At 37.9% G+C, this 19745-nt stretch overlaps 1 protein-coding gene across 1 annotated transcript in view; it reads left to right on the top strand.

Moving 5' to 3' along the window:
- Positions 1 to 19745, top strand: part of MYOM1 (myomesin 1) — a 94589-nt gene that overhangs the window by 31361 nt on the left and 43483 nt on the right. The window contains exons 6-14 of the mRNA XM_039383291.1: positions 2862 to 3072; positions 4743 to 4900; positions 8727 to 8819; positions 9704 to 9792; positions 9917 to 9976; positions 11525 to 11689; positions 12267 to 12428; positions 15847 to 15988; positions 18084 to 18283. Of these exons, the coding sequence (XP_039239225.1) occupies positions 2862 to 3072; positions 4743 to 4900; positions 8727 to 8819; positions 9704 to 9792; positions 9917 to 9976; positions 11525 to 11689; positions 12267 to 12428; positions 15847 to 15988; positions 18084 to 18283 (1280 nt within the window). The remainder of the gene's footprint in view (positions 1 to 2861; positions 3073 to 4742; positions 4901 to 8726; positions 8820 to 9703; positions 9793 to 9916; positions 9977 to 11524; positions 11690 to 12266; positions 12429 to 15846; positions 15989 to 18083; positions 18284 to 19745) is intronic.

Below are 19745 nucleotides of genomic sequence, written 5' to 3'. Positions count from 1 at the left end.
TATACCTATGTAGCAGTAGATTCCTCATCCTCCCATGTCCTCAAGCACAAATATCCCCTCTTTTTACTGTATCTTAAGTCTACAAAGGTAAAATTTACAGTGTTGGACAATAGTTGAAAAACACAATTTATAATTAGTACTTTGCTTTTTTACAGGCCCCTGTGATCTTAGCACATCATGTTAACATCTTAACAAATCTTAAGAAATACTTTCATTTTATTTTATTTTTTTTTCTTAATGCATCTATCTATCTAACTCAATGTGATAGTGTGTAACTTCATTTATTTGTGTCTGTGCAGTAGTTTGGGATCCTACATTAAAAGATACTGTCAGATTCTTATATAATTGTTACTATTCTTCTTCTTCATGTTGTTGATATCAATCTTACTTTTTTGTACATGGTAATTCAGAAAGCTGTGTGTGCTTTTCTGCCACTGAAATGACCCAAAAAGTTTGTTTGATTACTTTTAAAATAAATGTTAAAAAGAGATTTTTAGGGTGCCCAACTCAACATGGCATGAAATGGTATCAGGTTTAGGCTTTTTTCTGTTGTCATCATGCTCATGGCCACATGCCAAGATTGTGGAAGTTGCGTGCTACATTTCTGTCAGATATTTATTCTTGTTTGAAAGATAACAGCTGAAGGCCGCTGAACCATGTGCATGTTATATGTCATTCCCAAATTCCCCTGTGAAATTGATGTGTTGTTTCCCATGGGCAGATAGCTGTTAAAAAGGAATAGTTATTTATAAAGGTCAGCTCTCTGTGGGTTCATTGGAGCTCTTGCCCATGCTGCTGGATGACCTTCAGCGATGTGTCACCATTTCCATTATTTAGTTCTATTTCAGAACCTTCACGTTCTGCTGTAAAAAACTCCTTTGCTCAGATTATTCACTTTTACAACTGTTGCTCTTAAACACTTGGGCTAATCCTTGCAAAACAAAATTACGGACAGCCAGGCAGCATTCTAGGCAATAAAACACTCAGAGCTTGATTTAATGCCATAGGTGCTAAAAATATTGAGTGTGGCTTGTGGAACTATTTGCAACCACTAATAAGTCCATGCCAAAGGACTGTAGATGGCAAATACCCTTAAAATTATATTTTGTGTGTGCCACAAAATGGAAGTTTGATCTTGTTATGTCTGCTTGAAAAGTGTTTTCTACTAAAACCCCTGAGACATGATTGATGAATTAATTCTTAAATACTACCATATGCTGTCTTAGTACATTCATCATTTCAGGAAGCACATTTCTCTTTGATCTGGGAAGATTATAACAGGAAGAAATTATCAGAAAATCTAAATATTTAATACTGTTGATCAAAAACACCTGGGAACCACAACTGCTGTTGACTAGGATGAGTCCTATATTAGTCTGAGGATATTCATCAGCTCCCAGAAGATGTTCAATGCCTTGAGGAATCAGTCCATACCGTGAAGTTGCTGAGATCCTAACTACTGTAATTAGGGAGGAAATAATATCAGTTTGCCTTTGAAGAAAAATGCCATGGATTCATTTAAACTGAATGTAGATAGTTATATTCATATTGATTAAACTGATTTTTAAAAATTGTTTTAAAACATCTTGGCCATATATAACTGTAGCTTCAGATTATAGTTTTAGGGGCAGCTGATGTGCCTACTTGAAGGGAATCTATCATTTCACTGATTCTTTAAGGATCATCTTCTTAATGCAGACCGAAACACAGGAAGCTGAGCTTGACATAGGTCAAAGCTCTGTGCTGTTAAGTAAGGTTTTTAGTCTTGTCAGCAATTTTTAAATGTTATTAAGTTTACAGCAAATTCGACTGCTTGGCTGTTTTGCATCTCACCAAACTGACTTCATAGCTAAGGGGCTGGACAGTTAATTGTGAGCTTAAATCCAAATTTTCTTGAGTACTGAGATGTGCTTTCAAGTGCATAATACTGGCAATCTAAAAGAAAACAGAAAAAAATCATTCTTCCTAATATTTTTGCTTTGTAGGAGTAGTAAGCATTTTACGATAAAATAGAGAGGCTGTGCTTGAGTGCATTCTGGAAACCGAGGCTGCTGTCTCTATAGTGTTTGCAAGATGGCACTTAATAAGAACTTAAACAGAACCTGTTTTCAGTGTGTCATCTAATGTCACCTTAAAACAACTAAATTCAGTAGAAGGATATTAATGCTTCCTCTTAAGTCAAGGAACTCTCATTGTATATGCACTACTATAGCAGCTATAATGTCCTGATGATATCACAACAATATGGCTGCAATGGTACATCCACATATGAGTGGGGAAACAGGACCAGACCCGTTGAGAGTAACTGTTCTTTGTGTCTCACCCCTGTAAAAAGTCTGAGGAGCAGGCTTCAAGAAAATCCTTAATCACCTTCTTGAAAGCATTACAAGACTGACTTTTCTACAAACAAGGAGAACTTTTTGTTATATACAGTTATGTTGGGGTTTTGTATAAACAAGTGAGGATATTGTTATACAGCTTCAGTTGTCTCCTGCCCCTTTGGTAGTGTTGTTATGAATGCTGCAGCCATAAATCAATAACTAAAGATCTGTGGGTGTGCCTTACCCTACTCTTTATGGTGATGGAAATACAAAACCACAGCAGGATAATGGTTAAACTGAAAATGTGTGTGATATAGTTATACGAAGAGGTGCTGAAAATGGCTATGTCTTTAGATAGTGAAATAGTCTTTTTGCAGAACCCTTCCATGTTTCTGCTTTGAATACATATGAGACTGTAGTAGCAGAAATATGTTACAAAAGAGCGTTGGCCACTGTGGGTGGTTAATTTGATAGAAAGTACAAAGGAAATATATTCTCATCATTTTCTAATGGGATTCTGTTTTTTAAAAATTCTTTCAGAGAAGTGAATATCAGTGGGATCACAGACACTGAAGAAGAGAGAATTAAAGAAAGTGCTGCATATGTTGCCAAGAGGAACCTTTTTGCCACAGGTGAAGGAGTTAGTGTCAGCAAGGTGGCCAAGTCAACTTCTGAAGAGGAGCATCATGAAAAAAAATCAAGGAAAGTAGTGATCCGGGAGTCTGCTGAACGTGTGGCCATGAAAAAAACGGTAAAAGAGTAGAAATGAACATCTAGGCTTGCAAACAGTGTGGGTCTTTTTTGTTTGGTGTTTGTAAAGTGCTTAGCACACCAGGGCCTGATTTACTCCACAGGCAATTGCAATAACAGTAGTAAAAGCCTCCAAGTATTTTCAATGGAAATCTTTTGAATTCCTTACAAGTCTTGTTATCTGGGTGTCAGATGGATAACAAAAGAGGCACTGTGCCTGAGATAGGCACCAGGCACACTTCTGTTGTGCTGGGAGAAAAGGACAGAGTGGAGGACCAGGGTATGCTTTTTGGTCATGCCCACACTTGGTTAAATGGCACAGCATCGTTCACCCAGATGATGGGGCAGCTGCTGGGCAGAGAATAAAGCTGTCAATATATGTATCTTGCCCATAAGTAGGTGGATTAGTAATTTCTGAACTTTACAGCCTCAGAACAAGCTTGTCCATGGTGTTCACCTCAGAGTTCTAATTACAGAGTGTAAATTAGGGCAGCATTAGGGTGAATTGTGGTAAATTATGTGTAAATTATGGAGGAACATCTGGAACTGAATCTCTAATTGTATGCATTATTGTCTGCTTTTTAAAAAATAATATTCAAAGCATACTTATAAATATGTTATGACCAGACTGGCAGAACATATCAAGTTCAAATATGTTTTATTTAGCAAATTTATTACTATTTTGAGCAGAAGAATTTGCGATATATTTCTAAAATATCCTCATGACATAAGGTTGGAAAGGGTGTAAACACTTCGAAGGACAAGATAAAAATTCAAAGTCATCTCAAAAATTGAGAAACAGTGAAGGCGAAATTTTACAACAACCAATGGAAATTACTACATATAGAAGGAAAAGATCAAACAAATGAGGAATGCCTGGCTAGGTAGAAGTACTTCAGGACCTGAGAGAAATTTAATGTCAGTCGTACAAAAATAAATGCCATTCTAGAGTATTATCACTAACACATAAAGGGCAGTTATTTAATTGTGTTGGAGTCTGTTGGACCTATGATAATGAGTAGTGACTCTTTGATGAATGTTGAGGACAAATAGAACCTGTCCAGAATCGAGAAAAAATTCCAAGGAAAAGAGATATCGTCCAGTTTATAAAAGACTGAGAGGATTATGAAATCTGTCTTCTTTTATTAATCTCAATACAGGAATTTTAATTCTCCAGATAGGTGAAAGTTAGGGCAGAAAAGAAATCATTTAGTTTGCAGAAAGCAAGATTTACAGCATATTAGTTATCCTGGGAAAGATCCCATCATGAGGAAAGGTTTGAGAGTAGGTCTGTCAAAGATGATCTAGGATACACAATCTTGCTTTAGAGCAAAAGTATAGAAGAGATCTGTTTCAGGCCCATTTCACGTACTTAAAATAATAAATAAGTAATTAAATGTGGAAAATTATTCTACTTAGAATAGTTTTAAGGAAAAAAACCCAGTAAAATCAAATCTTCCAAGCTATCGTGGAAGCAGAACTTTTGGAAAACGAAAACTTTGTTTGCTGTGTCAAGGTGAGATAAATACATTAAGTATGTCTGTCTGAAATGTTAAATAAAAAATACAGGGGTTTTTGCTTTTTTTTGGTGTGTATTAATAATTTGCACTTCCAACTGCTGTTATAATCAAGTTTTATAGTCAAGTTTATAATAAAATGTTTCTTTTCCAGCTAGAAGAGACTCAGGCATTCCATAAAAAGTTGAATCAAGATAAACTCTTACATGCTCCTGAGTTTATCATTGAGCCTCGTTCCCACACTATCTGGGAAAAGGAAAATGTCGTATTTCGTTGTTCTGTGGCTGGCTGGCCGGCACCCCGTGTTACCTGGTAAGTTTGTATCTCTGGCACTGAAAGTCACCAGATAACCAATAGCTGAGGTCATCTCAGTGAATCTGATCATTTTTCTGGAAAAGTATAAGTTTAATAAAAAAAAGTCGGGTACTAGTGACAGGCCTGTCAAACACCTTTCAAGTTACCTTGTACAAAAAGAGAGCAAAATATTAAAAGACAAAATAGTACTTTGCATAACAGCACTAGGAGTACATAGATTTTTTCCTTTATTTGGTAGAGATATCAAAGATATTCTTTCTGTCCAATGATGAAGGAAAAATAGCAGTTTAATTTATCGTACTGTCTTTAAGAATGTTTTCCAAATACTTCTGTTTAGTCTACAAATGATGTTAATGTCCCTGAAGCGTTAAAGCAGGCTTCGGTCAAGAGCAAGCTCCTTGGCTACTGAGCAGCTGTAGTACTGAATCTCTATGAAACTGAAATCTCAATGATGATGATGTGTTCATAGCAGGCACATCATCGTTTTTGAAATCAAAGACTTCAGATAGAACTGGAACCATCCAAACATTCTGAAAGCTATTCGAAACTTTCTATTCACTTGAATGGTCTTTGTACTAAATCTTTGCTGTAATAAACCAAAAATACCTTCCTTAGTCATAGCTGAAGGTCTAATTTGACTTTTGGGTTAAAGTTTACCCTGACTAGAATTGAATTTAGGTTGATTAACAGTGACTTGTGAAGTTTTATTGTCTCAGTATCTGTTCAGCTGATCTTTCTTACCTCTTTCATGGTACATATATATCGTCAAGTTGTTAGGATAATAAGTAATAACTTTTTTTTCAGACATAAAATGAGATATGATGTTCATTATTTAGATAAAAAAACTCTTCAAGAATTTGTGTATAAAATGTATGCATGTGTTTTTAAAATTAACAAACATTAAGCCTGTATTCAGCATTAATAGGAGTAGGTCCTACGGAACTTGTATTTGTGGAGACAACAGAAAACATCTACTATGTCATGATGTTACATAATACTCATATTTTGCGTTTGCTACTTGAATTGCTTAAGGGACTCTGCATTTATTTAAGTCTTAAAAACTTTAATCTCAGAGTTTGACAAAAAATGCTACTGAGAGGTACATTAATAGGCCAGAGTTGATATCCACAAAGTCACTTGATCTCTCTCCATGGACTCTGATGACCAACAGCCAGGTTCTGCATGGAGACATTTTTCCTGTCATGTAAGGATGCGAGTGTCCTGTGTTGACATTCCTCCTGAAGAGGATTCCAGACAAACCCTTGGGATCTGGTCAGCTGGACATAAGAAATGGTCAGCTATGCTCATGGCTGTAATCCAGCTCTGTAATCTGAATCCTACCCATGAACAGGAGAGCTGGGTCATTTTCACTTTGGTTGAGATTCCCCTTATTCCCAAAACCTGACACGGTTAAACCAAGCCTTCAGCTGTCTGCCTGTGCTCTCACTGTGAACCAGCCTTTCATCGGAGTGCTAAATGTGGATGGTTGAAATTAATACGTTTTACAAATCCAAAGGGATTTCAGTTTGCCACAGGCTACTAATGGAAAAAAAGAGCTCACATCCGTTTCAGCAGGTGTCTTTGCTCTGAGATATGGAAAAGTGCTGATCTGGATCTGTCAGCTTTCATTCAGCATTTCTAACAAAATGTCAGTCCAGTATTCTAAATAGTCGTTCTTTGTATAAGCAAAGAAGACCTTTTCATGTTCTGCCTAAAAACTATAAAGCTTCATGAACTTTCTCTAAAGAAAATCTTACTGCCTGATGCAGCTGTTCTGACTCCCTTGGAAAAAAAAAAGCATATGGAAAACCCAGGACATTTGAAACCAGCAGCAGAAAGTGTAAACTATCAATGCCTAATGACAGTGGGAGGCTGCAGTACAACATTAGCTAATGACCTGGCTATTCTGGAATTCACGTTTCCAGAAATAACAAGAGGTCCTTCTAACATATGAGCCCCATTCTTCCCATAGATGAATATAAATAAGCCAAAATTGAAACAATTATTTTTTACTAACTTGATAATGAAGAAAAAGAAGGGAAAGTCTTCTTGCTGCTGGTATGACCAGTTAAAGCTAATTTCTGCACAGTACCCCTTGCTACCAAACAACTTCGCTGCCAATAGGATCCAAGCGTTGCCCAGCCCTTTGGAGAAAAATTAAAGAGATTTTGGAGTCAAGTCCTGTTTTCCAGGATTTCATATTCCCTGGAAAATATTAGGAACTGATGGCACTATTCTATTTTCTAAACTATTTGACACACTAGATGGAATGTAAAGGCTCCCAGGTGTTCCCAGGCAGATCAGTCTCAGGGGGGCACCACCTCACAAATGAAGTGAAGAGTGGTGGGGAATGGATTACTCTTGCTGAACCCATATATTATTCTTCGTCTAAGCCAGGATAATAGAGTAGGAGATCTGTACTGAGGTCAGGCATCTCTGCAACTGGTTGATGTACAGAATAGAGAGTATTGCCCTGCATTGAGTCCCTTTTCATAGACACTTTGCTGAGAAGAAGATCGGGATAAAAATCATCAGGGTTTACGTTCCTTGCTGACTTCTGCACTTGAAAAAATCCCAATATATTACTGTGCCTAAATATTTCTAGCCAGGGAAATACTCTTTATTTCATAACACTGACAGTGCTGAAAGACAATTTTCAGATTTGTTGCAGATATAGCTTCACCTTGAGATAAACTAATAATATTCTTGGAAAAATAAAATTGCTAATTACTGATTTGTTTGGTGAAGTGGGACAAGCCACTGATATCAGACCAATTCCCTTTTCTGACTGAAAGTCATGAGAGATTTAAAATTTAAAATCTGAAATAAAGAAGCAAAGCTCTTTATCTGGTTATCTTTTATGAGGAGAAAGATTTATTTAAGCTACGTCAAAGTAAGAGATGAAGATACTTTTATCTATCACCATTTATTGTTCCACTTTCTTCATATATGTACCCTATGGAGAACAGGGAAAGCTAAAATAGGGCACTCTGCTAGGAAACATTTTTTCTTTATAGACCTTAAATAAATCCCAAATGTACTGAATACAATTCAGTGTGTAATTTATTAGACAGTTTATTCCATATTACCAGTGGAATACTTACTTGCTTAAGATGGGATTCACTCAAACATTTACCTGATTACCCCATGTATTGTCCAGAATGGGCAACATTTTTTGCAACAAATGGTGAGGAAGAACTTACCATGAACCACAGAGAATTCTCACAGAGAGAGTCTTAAGCTGTTGATATAAATTCTGAAATTAGCAGTACCAGCTCACTACTGATCAGTACTGATTAATTCATTCCTTCAAATTATTTATTGGGAATTTTGAACAGTAAACTTTTCCATCCTGAACCAGAAAACACTCATACTGTATTCCAGCCTAACCCCATCAGGACTTCTGTTACGTTAGCTATGCAAGCAAAAAAAAAAAAGCTAACTTTTTAGCTGACATTTTTGTAAATATGGAGGCTTTAAAAGAAGATCAAATATGCAAACCAAACAAAATGTAATACCTAGTAAGTAAGAATGCTACAGAATTTTCGTTGTTTGCAATTTACAAAACTCTGAGGTGTTGCTCGTGAATTCTCCTTTCCTTTACAAGTAATAACATGAAATTCATGGTAACGTAAACTGATTTTCATCTCACTCAAGACTATTTTCTCCTTTTAATTGGAAAACAAAACCAGAGGCTACACTTCCGAAGTAGTCTTCCCATGCAGAAACTGATGTTCTATTTCAAATATCAAGCACTTCCATTTTTAAAGTATATAATTATACCCTTCTCTTTGTGACATACTCTTTCTTTACTTCTCCATAGGTACAAAAACAACGTGCCCATTGATGTACAGGCTCACCCTGGCAAGTATATCATTGAAAGCCGATATGGACTGCACTCACTGGAGATTACCACGTAAGGCAATACAAGATAATTTAACAAACACCTTATGCTGAAACATCGCTATGGATTGAGACCTGCAAAATGTGAACATATCTCTTGGGCATGTAAGATGGTATCAGAAATATCAGCTGAGGCGAATGCTGTCTCCTAAAGGTTGAAGAAGTTCTGGTTTACCTCAATGGAGGATATGTAATTTACCTGAGTTACCTGGATATCCTCTTTATGGCTGAGTCAGAAACATGTGGGACATTTGTGATTATTTTTCCCACTTGTCTGCTTGATGAGTGCAGTTAAACATGAAAAAAAATTCAGCTAAGGGTAAAAATACGTGAGTTACCTGTTTTTCAAAAACAGCAAAGTTCATAGCTCTTACTGAAATGAGGAACAGAACCGAGATGTCCTCACTTATACACAAGGAAGATCTTTAACAGTACTCATCCTCCAAATGGGAAATTTTTGCAGTTACTTTTCACTAAAAACATTGACAATATGAGACCTAGCAACAATCTAGATTTGACAATTTATATACTGCTAGGGGCCCTTTGAAAATATTTTACGAAATCTACCATTTCTACAGCTTGCACACTCCCTTTACTCTATTAGGAGACAGTAAATTAGAGATAAATATTATCACATAGTTTGCCCTGCTTGTGCTGTATTCTCAATTGCAAATATGTAAGTGATATTTGAAAAGAGACATTTATTTCAAACCCTGGGTTTTAACAGTTGAAAAAACTTAATGGTTGCAATCAATCCAGCGTCCAGCGTGTCTGTCTCCCAAGCTTTTACTTTACAGCTTCTACCCAGATTTATGAGAGTTGTCTTAATCTAAAACATAGGAGAGGCTATAAGAAGGAGTAAATGTGTGCTCTGCCTAATCATTTCTATAATTTCAGATGTGAATTTGACGACACTGCCCAGTATAGGGCCTCTGCTATGAATGTTAAAGGAGAAGTTTCAGTTTATGCTTCCCTCGTGGTAAAGAGTAGGTTGCAAAATATTTCCTTCAAGTTCTTTTTGTTAAGATGCATATTACCAGTTTTGGTTTTGAGGCTCAGAGAGCCTTTACCTCTTGGTGGTAGTGACTGGATTTGTCTTTTTCCATGTAGGGTACAAAGGAGAAGTTGATGCAAGTCTTTTGCATGCTGGAAATCTTTCCATGTCTCCATGTAAGTTACAATATGTTTGTTTGACACTTCCATTTATAGTTGTGACATCATGACACATGATTAAGCAGAATATTTAGTAACATTATTTTAAAAGGAAGCAGGTCTGATTTATAAAGGTCCTGAGCCCTACAATTTCAGATGCCTCACCAGCAGGGGAATGGCATTGCTTTTTAGGTATATTGGCTCATATAAGAAACATCTTGTTAATGTTGTACATCGCTGTGAAATAAAATCTGTCAACGAGAGAGACACTTCATCTTTTGCAAAATGTAAAACATGGCCTGGGAAAAAAGCTAGGGGGTGCATGTGCCTAAGCAGAGTAGAGGATTTAATTATTTTTGTCTGCTGCCTATGTGATTACATTAGTTGGGAAAATACACAGAAAAGATCAAATATCCAGAACCCATTTTGACTATTTTGGATATGAGAAGGTAAAAATTGTAGTTTGTTTTACCTGAGAACCTGGCATTTTCATGTTATTTACAGTATTGCATAGATGCTTCTATGATGACAATACAATCTACCCACGTATGCCATGTGGATGAAGAGCACTAGGGACCCCAGGAAAGGCTTGACAGATGACACTTCTGGACTTTTCTTTTATTGCTGCAGCACAAATAGAATCAGAGAGATGCTACAAAGGCATACTAGCTGGCATTTACATGCCAAAGCTCCGAAATAATAGAGACAAGATTATGTACCACATTACAAAATATAATGCTATACATTTCCAATGTAATTTAGGATCTATCACTTGGTTATGGGAAAGAAAGATGACGATTTGCATATATCCATTGATCACAGGAAGACTGATCACAGCTTCCATCAGTTGTGTAAAAGGCAAATGTGGCCTTAGGTTTTATCAGCTGAGTTGTTTTCAAAAGAAACCATGTATGTATAGCACAAGTGTAAGGCACATAGGATATTCTGTTTGAAAAACTGCACAACCTGGGACATACAGCATCAGAAAAGATGGATTCAGGAGCAAATACTGAATAGAAACAGACTACCTGAATGCCTTGGGGATTGAAGAGTTCATTTTATATTAATAGCCCCCCAAAGGGTTTATTTATCTTATAAAAATAAAGGCTGAGCGGACACATGACTGCTTTGAGACAGAGCAAGGAGTTAAAAAGGGAAAGAGAAGAACCATATAAGCTAAAGATCAACTTGACTTGAACAAAAAATTAATCATAAGTAGAAGACTTTTTAAGTTGTAAAACAAACCTGATGATAAAACACATAGATCTGAAATTTTGAAAATTCTGAAATGAAATTCTGCAGGAGTCTCTCCCTGATAAAATTAACTATCTGTAAGAACTAGAGTTGTATGAATAAAGGAATAGTTGATTCTTTCTGATAGAAAGGGCTTGGATTATTTAACACTGCAATTACCCTGAAGATGATGACAATATATATTGTTCCTATTTATAATTTAAACTTTAGCTGAGACTGTATTCATAATCACTGAGTACTTTTTCTTTCTATTCTTGTCACAAAAGGAAAGACAAAGTAAACAGCCAGATTATTTTTTTTCCCTTTATACAGTTGCCATTACCCCTTATGGCTATGCTTCCAGGTTTGAAATCAGCTTTGTCGACAAGTTTGATGTAGCCTTTGGGAGAGAAGGAGAGACAATGAGTCTGGGCTGCACAGTTGTCATCAATCCTGATATCAAGCGCTTCAAACCAGACATTGAATGGTACAGAAATGGTGAGAATATTTGACAATAGAACTATAAACTTCTATCATGTAAATCTTTACTTATTTCATCATATGTGAATGTTATGATTTGATCATCACTTTCTCAATTTTTCCAACAGTAATATTTTCTCTTTTCAACTAAAATTGTTTCAAAATTTAGCATTTTGATGTGAAACCACAGAAAACTGGTAAGGCACTGTGGAAATGCCTTCTACGAATTTTTTCTTCTTAAAAAATTCTAAATTAGAAGCATTTCAATCAGATCCAGCAGCTATATGGCCCATCTACAAAGTCCATATAGCTTTTACTATTTATATATATGCCAAGACATTTCTTAAGTAGTTGCACATGTATGTTGTGCAACAGCTGATAAAAAATCCTGTTGCTCTCTGAAGTTACACTTTGAAATTGAAGAAAAAAATTTCATGAGAGCAGAATTAGCTGTGGTTTTGTTCAAAGTCAGAAAGTCGTCTAATAATAATGGTCTCTTGTGTATTTCCAATCAATTCAAATATATTCTCCGTATTCAGAATTTACTCCTCCATAGATTCAGCTCATTCTCATAATGAAATTCTCTAATTCCTAGGTGTTCTTATTACACCATCCAAATGGGTCCAGATGCAGTGGAGCGGGGAGCGAGCTTCGTTAACACTGACTCATGCAAACAAGGAAGATGAAGGTCTTTACACCCTACGAGTGGCAATGGGGGAGTACTATGAAGAGTACAGCGGTTATGTCTTTGTTCGAGGTAGGATAATGTCTTGTGAACAAAACTCACTACAGAACTGACGAAAACATGCTGGCAAAATCAGTCTCAGATATTTGAGTGCTTTTTTTTTCCCCTCCTCATTAAAAAGAGAATAATTATTTTTTATTAATAGATTCTAGCAATACTGTTCCCAGTTGTTATCTCTGTAAAAAATTCAATATGTATCTCATGCTTTGGTGTCACATGCCAGAATTCTAAACTCCGTTGGCATTCTGAGAAGGAAATTTAGGGTATTGATGTAACTTCACTACTACTTCTCACTTTCAGCTAGTGAAGAGTATTGAACATAAGTCATAAGGAGGAAAAAGCCACATAAAAATAAAAAATGCATTTTTGTAACAATCTCACTTCTAGCTAAACTGCACTATTTTTATCAAGATTTTTTGTGCCGTTTGAGGGATTGTCTCTAATGCACAGTGCAGGGAAAATCCGTTCAGTGGAATGGAAACGCAAAGGTCTGCACCTGGTGAAGCTTAGTTTCGTGCAGCAGTGTAGGCTGGTGTCTGACTGGCTCAAAAGCTGCTTTTTAGAAAAGATCCTGGTGGACAACAAGGTGAACATGTGCCTTTGTCACAAAGAAAGGCAGTGGCATCCTGAGCTGCAGTAGGAAGAGCATTGCCAGTAGGCTGGGTAGGTGATCCTTCCCCTCTACTCAGCACTGGTGAGACTTATCTGAAATGCTGGATCCAGTTCTTGGACCCTCAATACGAAAGAGGCATGGACTCACTGGACTGAGTCCAGTGAAGGACTGTGAAGGTGATTTAGAGCTTGGAGCATCTCTGACATGAGGGAAGGCTGAGAGAGCACGGAGAAGAGAGATCTTAGGAGGAGCTTATCCACATTATGTACCTGATGGAGGGGAGTAAAGAAGACAGAGACAGGCTCTTTTCAGTGATGCTCAGTGCCAGGACAAGAGGAAATGGACATAAGTTCAAATAAGGGAAGCTCATTTAAACATAAAAAGCCCCACACTTTTTTTTTTTACTGTGAGGGTGGTTGAACACTGGAACACATTACCCAGACTGGCTGTGGAGTCTCAATTCTTGGAGACACCCAAACCCTGATTTGACATGGCTCTGAGCAACCAGCTCTAGCTGACTCTGCTTTGAGCCAGGGGATAAACTAGGCAGTCTCTGGAGCTGTCTGCCAATCTCATCCATTCTGTGACTCTTTAAAGTAGTGCAGCAAGGTGTAGAATAAAAATGTCATTTTTCTGAGTGTTGTTTGCTTGTATCATGAAAAACTTCATCAGATTTCTACTGAGAATTATTTCTTTAAAAGGAACCATTGCTATCAGGTTGTGTGCTGATTCTATATCTATCCCAGCTGTTAAGAGCAGCTGAAGTGTGTAGTGCTAATTCAAAAGGCTCTGGAAATTCTTGGCTCTGAGACCATGCCCAGAATGGCTCTGTGTTGTTAAGTCCATCAGAGCTGTGTGAGATAACAGCTCAGAAAATATGACTGAAGCAGACATTTTCAGCACCTGAAGAGGTTATTGAAATGAGCATCTGTGACAAGAAATACGACTTGTCTGTCTTTATTTGTTTTACATTCTGCTGCCATATAAATAAATGATCACTCTCAATCCTGTTACATCTTCTAGTGATGCAGGTGTGACCTGAGTGTGAACCCACTACCCCTTTCACCAGAGTATCTTACTAGCCAATGGACGTGTTTGCCAAATTCTAATTAGATTAATCATATTCTACATTCCTATTTAAGTGATCCCCACAGCCTTGGTTGGCTAGTATATTCCTCACTGCTTCTACTAAACTGTAGACAAATTTGCTCTAAAATGGCTAGCTGTGGTATTTTACCTTGAGCCGTTGTCTTTTTGTGTCACACTTAGAAATCCCCATGTGCTGATAGAAGGGAGCAAAGCAGTGATCAGGCTCAAAAAGTTAGGTCTTCAGACGGGCTTTGAGAGCATGTGTGACTCCTCTGCCATGGCTACAGGTCATCATTTGTCAGCAAGACGTCAGGGATGAAATCCTAGTCCCCCAGAGGCTGAGCAGCAATGCTGGTTGTCCCAGCTATTTCCCAGTCTGTCTTGGAAAGAAACTGTGTTGTCTCATGTTCAGTCAAGTGGTAAATATGGGCAATTAAAACCTTTTGTAAAGAGATCACTGAAGACATGTTGTTATTACTCTTAACGTTCTTAGTATTTTGTGTTGTTAACTGGATTGTTTACTCTGTACATGATCACTTTTAAAAATGCATTGAGTTGCCTGTAACTAGAACCTGGACTTGGCAAACTCAGTGCAGTTTCAAAAGCTCTGTGTGATGCATCTCTGTATATAAGAGAAGGCACACTGTAAAGCATGTTTTGTTTTGTGGATTTTTTTTTAGGAAAGCTATTGTTTTACTTAATGAAGCATGTTAAATACTCTTATAAGGCATTTTTTTTCCTGAAAGCCAAAAGCACGAAAAATAGTGATTACTTTATACTGTAATACAAAGTCCTGTAATGCCTTGTAATATTAGAGGGAATGTATGAAAAATATTTATTAGCAAAATATTGTTTATTCAGGTATATACATTTAGTCAGGTCTTCTTTTGAAGCAGCTCACAACAGATCTTGAAAATAGCAACATGTAAGTGTACAAATTGATGTTATTCTGCAGAGAAACAACCTCTCTGATCTGAAAGTCTTTCACACAATCTTCCTGCAAAGGTTCTTTTTCTCTACATGAAAATTACACCATTTCACAAAGCAGACTGTGTAAACAGTAAAATTCCCCAGTGCCCAGCACTGTGCTCTGTTTTTTGAAGTTTTAGATAAGATATGTCCAGAAGCTGATGTTGAAGTCAAGGCCCTTTGACACGAGCAGTCCCAGATTTGTGATAAACACTTGAAAGAAAAATGTGCTCATCCTTATGAAGGTTATATTCCACAGTGATAATATGTAATATAATTAAACTTCAAAAGGTTTTGATACCTTTGCAGTTCACAGCTAACCAAAATAAAACAATGAAGGACTACGAGTAGAGATAAAATATTTAATTTGATGTTGTTACATCCAATGGGTGAATACTTCTGATTCATCTATTACCTGGCTGTAAGGGGCAGTCTGCCAACTTTTTAGTTCAGCTGTGTCTCTGGCAGCTCCCTAACCAGAATGCATGGTACTAATTTTATTTAAAATGCCTAGGTGAATTACATTTACAGTGTGCTGTAACATATTTGTAAATGTGGCAAAGAGAAAACCAAAACCTAGAAAAACACTGACAATATGAAAGCAAATACTTTTTGAAGCCAGTAATGGAACTTCTTTTTTTCTTTTTTCTTTTCTTTTTTTTTTTTTGACTCAGTAGGAAAATATTTAGGTCCTTAAAGATTAATAATTGTGAAAGAATCATGGTTCACATTTGGAAACATATTCCTCCATCCTCATAGATGCTGATGCTGAAATCCCTGGAGCCCCTGGTGCACCACTGGACGTGCAGTGCTTAGATGCCAACAAAGATTATGTCATTGTCTCCTGGAAGCAACCTGCTGTCGATGGAGGAAACCCCATCCTTGGATATTTCATTGACAGGTCAGTGAGCACGCTGGAGTGGAGAATTCATATTGCTGCTCATTCTAACTTGAAAAACTAAATCCACACTGAAAAACATGAGATAAAATAGTCATTTGTTATTTTTTTTTTCTTTTTACTGGCCAGAAGAAATTACTTTTTTTATTTTAGATTGGCTAGGCCTGATCTAACTTTCATGGAAATAATCACATCTTGCTTCATTGAACTGTGAGATGCGGCATAGCTCAGCCCTTGCTGCTTCCTGTAAGCTTGAGAGGCCTCGGGATTTTGCAGTGTTTGGGAGCTTATAGTATCTGCTCTTTCATCAGGCAAATGTGTCTCCTTTTGTAACACAGCTCTCCTGTCTCTTTCCTAATAGTTACTATGTACCAGAAAACAAAATATTATCTCAAAGGGACTTGGATTTCTTTTTTATATGCTGTTGTTATCTAAGCTCTTAGATTCACAAGCTTCATGCAAATCATGCTTACTTGTTTGTCTCTGTAACAATAAGAATTGGAAATAATTTTAAAAAATATGAAATCTCCAAACCTCCACATATCACCCAGTGGTAGGAGTGTAGAAACATGGGATCTAAGAAATTCAGTCAGCATTTTGAGACTTACAGTAATCTTCAGTGCTGGTAATATTTGTTTGAATTTCAGTAACAGAATACATCATTAGTAATATGGAGTTTCAGATGCATGTATTATGCTATTGTACGTACTTACATTATGTATGTTACATTATCTATCTCTAAAAAGAGGACATTGCTTTTTGAAATAAATCTAACATTCGAATATAACTTTTTGCTAACTTTTGAGTGTCAATTGCTGCTGTAACTGTGCTGGATTGGGCAGAAGCTAGAGCTCTTTAACATTTGTTGAAAAATCCTGAACAAAAGACAGGACTAGACTCTGAACAATAATATCTCATTTTAAAACTAGGCTATTAAAGATGTTAGCACTGAGAGTAACTCCAAGACAAATGGCATTTTGCTTTTTCTCTTGTGTTCACCTCCTCTATTCTGCATTTGCTCCTAAATTCAAAGCTGTGTTGCTGCTCTCCAGTGTTTGATCCCACAAAAGGCATTTAGGTACCCAAATATTCATCCAGGGTAGCCCCTAACTGCCTTGTAGAGTGAGTGGGTCGTCCAAGCCAACAGGATTGATCTGTGCTAAGGCTAAAGGCAAAGTTTGGGCATCCCTCACCCAAACAGAAACCAGAACCAAAAAACTGCCCTGAGCAGGACGGTAACAGTTCTTTCAACAAGAGATGCTTGCATGTACCAAGAAATCTGAGTAGAAACTGTAACATTTGCTTTGGTAGATATCTCATCAGCAATAAAAAGTCTTTCCCAAGCTACAGGGCCATGTTCCTGCTGACCACATTGCTAGATACTGGGAAGCCATTACCACAGGCTCCTCCTGGCTCTCTGAGCTGAAGTGGCTGCTGGTTATCTCTTTGTTCTGCCAGAAACCAGCCTACTGACATGTGTGAAGCTTCACAGCTGTGTGACCAGCACCACCATGCTGGGTCTTGTCATTGCAGTGACTGCAGCCAGCACACCACAGGCTCCCTTGGCAGCCTCAGCGGTTTCTGAAGCAGGGTTTGGCTAAGTGCCCAACTTTAACCCTGTTCACAGCCATCTCTGTGCTGTGCTGGTCTCAGAACTCACAACGGAGGTCTCTGCACCCCAAGAAGCCCAGCATTTTGCAGTATGTACAGTGCAGCACTGTGCAGGAAAGATAAACTAGTCACCTTCTGGCAACTGCAAGAGAGACAGGTGTTTCTTGTCCCTTTAAGTATGCTAAAGCTGACACTCCCTAAGCATACTTTGGAGGGTTTAAGCAGTGAAGTGAGTTCTGATCCTGTCCCTCTTCAGTTCAGGAAAGAAGGGGTGCAGCTGAGAGGGATTCAGTGCGTGCTCAGACTAAAGTCAGCCCCGATGCCTTGGTGCAGCTGCTTTGATGTCACCAGTATATAAAGCTACTGTGGAAACTTGTGTGAACCAGACAATCAACACAAACAGATGGCGAAGATGCAAAGGCGTGTGGGTGCCCCAAGTTTGTGTTTTTCCCTTCCCATCACTGCTCTTGCTGTTTATATTTTTCAGGTGTGAGGTCGGCACCGCCCACTGGACCCAGTGCAATGAGAATCCCGTGAAGTTTGCTCGTTTTCCTGTCACTGGTCTGATTGAAGGCCGTTCCTACATCTTCCGAGTCCGAGCGGTGAACAAAGCTGGCGTCAGCCTACCGTCCCGGGTGTCAGAGCCTGTGGCTGCTCTGGATCCTGCAGACAGAGCCAGGCTTAGAAGTAAGATGTGCTTTTTGCAGTTTGCTTGAGAGGCTTAAGAAGTCACAACTCATTAAAAAAAAAAAAAAAAAAGAAAAAATTTTAAAAAATTATGACTATCAACTCAGACACCTTCGAAATCCCACTAGAGGGAGCAATGCTAAACCAAAATATCCTTTGGAGGCAGCTTTGCCAAGAAGAAATCATCTCGGTGCTCTTTGCACTCAGTACTCTATCTGCTGAAATGGCTTTGGCTGGCTGCAGTGCTGTGCTCCAAACTTGCAGGAAGAGGGGGAAAAAGGCACAGGAGAGCTAGAGAGACTCACTTTTGTTCAGCCAACAAAATAGCTGAACAGATCCTGTGACTAGTCTCTCTGAGATACAGGCAAGGGTGGCTGATTCTGTGCTCATGTGACAATCAAAGTCTTGCAATAACACCAGCACAATACCAGGATGACCACACAGATCCCAGATTTTCTGCTTTAAAGTTAGCATTTTACAAGTCAAGGATATTTCTCCTGTGGCCTCACAATGTCTCAGGCATTTTGCTTCCAAATCCACCTCTCTACCCATATACCACAATCATATGCCTAAAATCAACTTCTACTTCCATTCATAATCTATTTCTACATATTTCTGAACATATATAATTAAAATGGTTGAATGTGAAGGGATATTGTATGCAAAGCTACAGGGATCCCATGGTCGCAGCTTGTATGAGTTACTGTATGCGATGCAGCCAGGTAATCTAGGTTCCCATTCAAGATAAAAAAAAAAGGCCAGAGGAAGGAGGTTTGGCACTGCCAGGAAACATTGCACTCAGTCATATTTGTGAAACTTTAAGTTGGGGGGAGGCCTTTTCTTCTCAATAGGCAGCATAGAAGCTTTCTCAGGAGATAAAGTCTGGTTTTGTTGACCTATTTCCATTATGCCTCCTCATCCTTCACAACCTTTTCTCCCCATCGGCTCCCTCTCTGCTCACATCTCCAAAACAGATCAGTAGGGTGAGCAATGTGGAGGTGGAGAACAGTGTTCGCAAAAATTATCTCTGAAAGTGCATTGACCTGGCTGATAGCTGAATGCATAACTGCAATAATATGATAATGTGGAGGCACTGAGAGAGCCACCCAAATTATATCAAGTGGATGTGTTGAGTCAGGTTGAGACATTTCCGTTTGTGACTGTGACCTGTGATTTAAAAGCTGGTAATACGAAGGAAAGTGGTTAAAAAGAGACAAAAAACAGCCTGCAGGAATTTAGCTGTTCTTTTAATAAGTGAGCTGTTAAACCAAAGGAATAGAGGAGAGAAAATAAAGTTGAAATTATTCTCTGAAAACGATGAAGTGAGCCAAATAGCTCTGCTTGTCACCTAGGAGACTTCAGTGACATTTCAGGAAGGAATTGGTGGATTAAATTTTCTAGCTATGTTAATTGCTGAGCTGCTCTCAATATTCAAGCTGATAAGCTTGCAACTACCGTGGGT

Source organism: Pipra filicauda, unplaced genomic scaffold (genome assembly GCF_003945595.2).
Source record: "Pipra filicauda isolate LSUMZ 115617 unplaced genomic scaffold, ASM394559v2 scaffold301_size890592_pilon, whole genome shotgun sequence".
NCBI lineage: Eukaryota > Metazoa > Chordata > Aves > Passeriformes > Pipridae > Pipra > Pipra filicauda.
The sequence above is the reverse complement of the archived record's forward strand: the minus strand, read 5'-3'. Positions and strand labels throughout refer to the sequence as shown.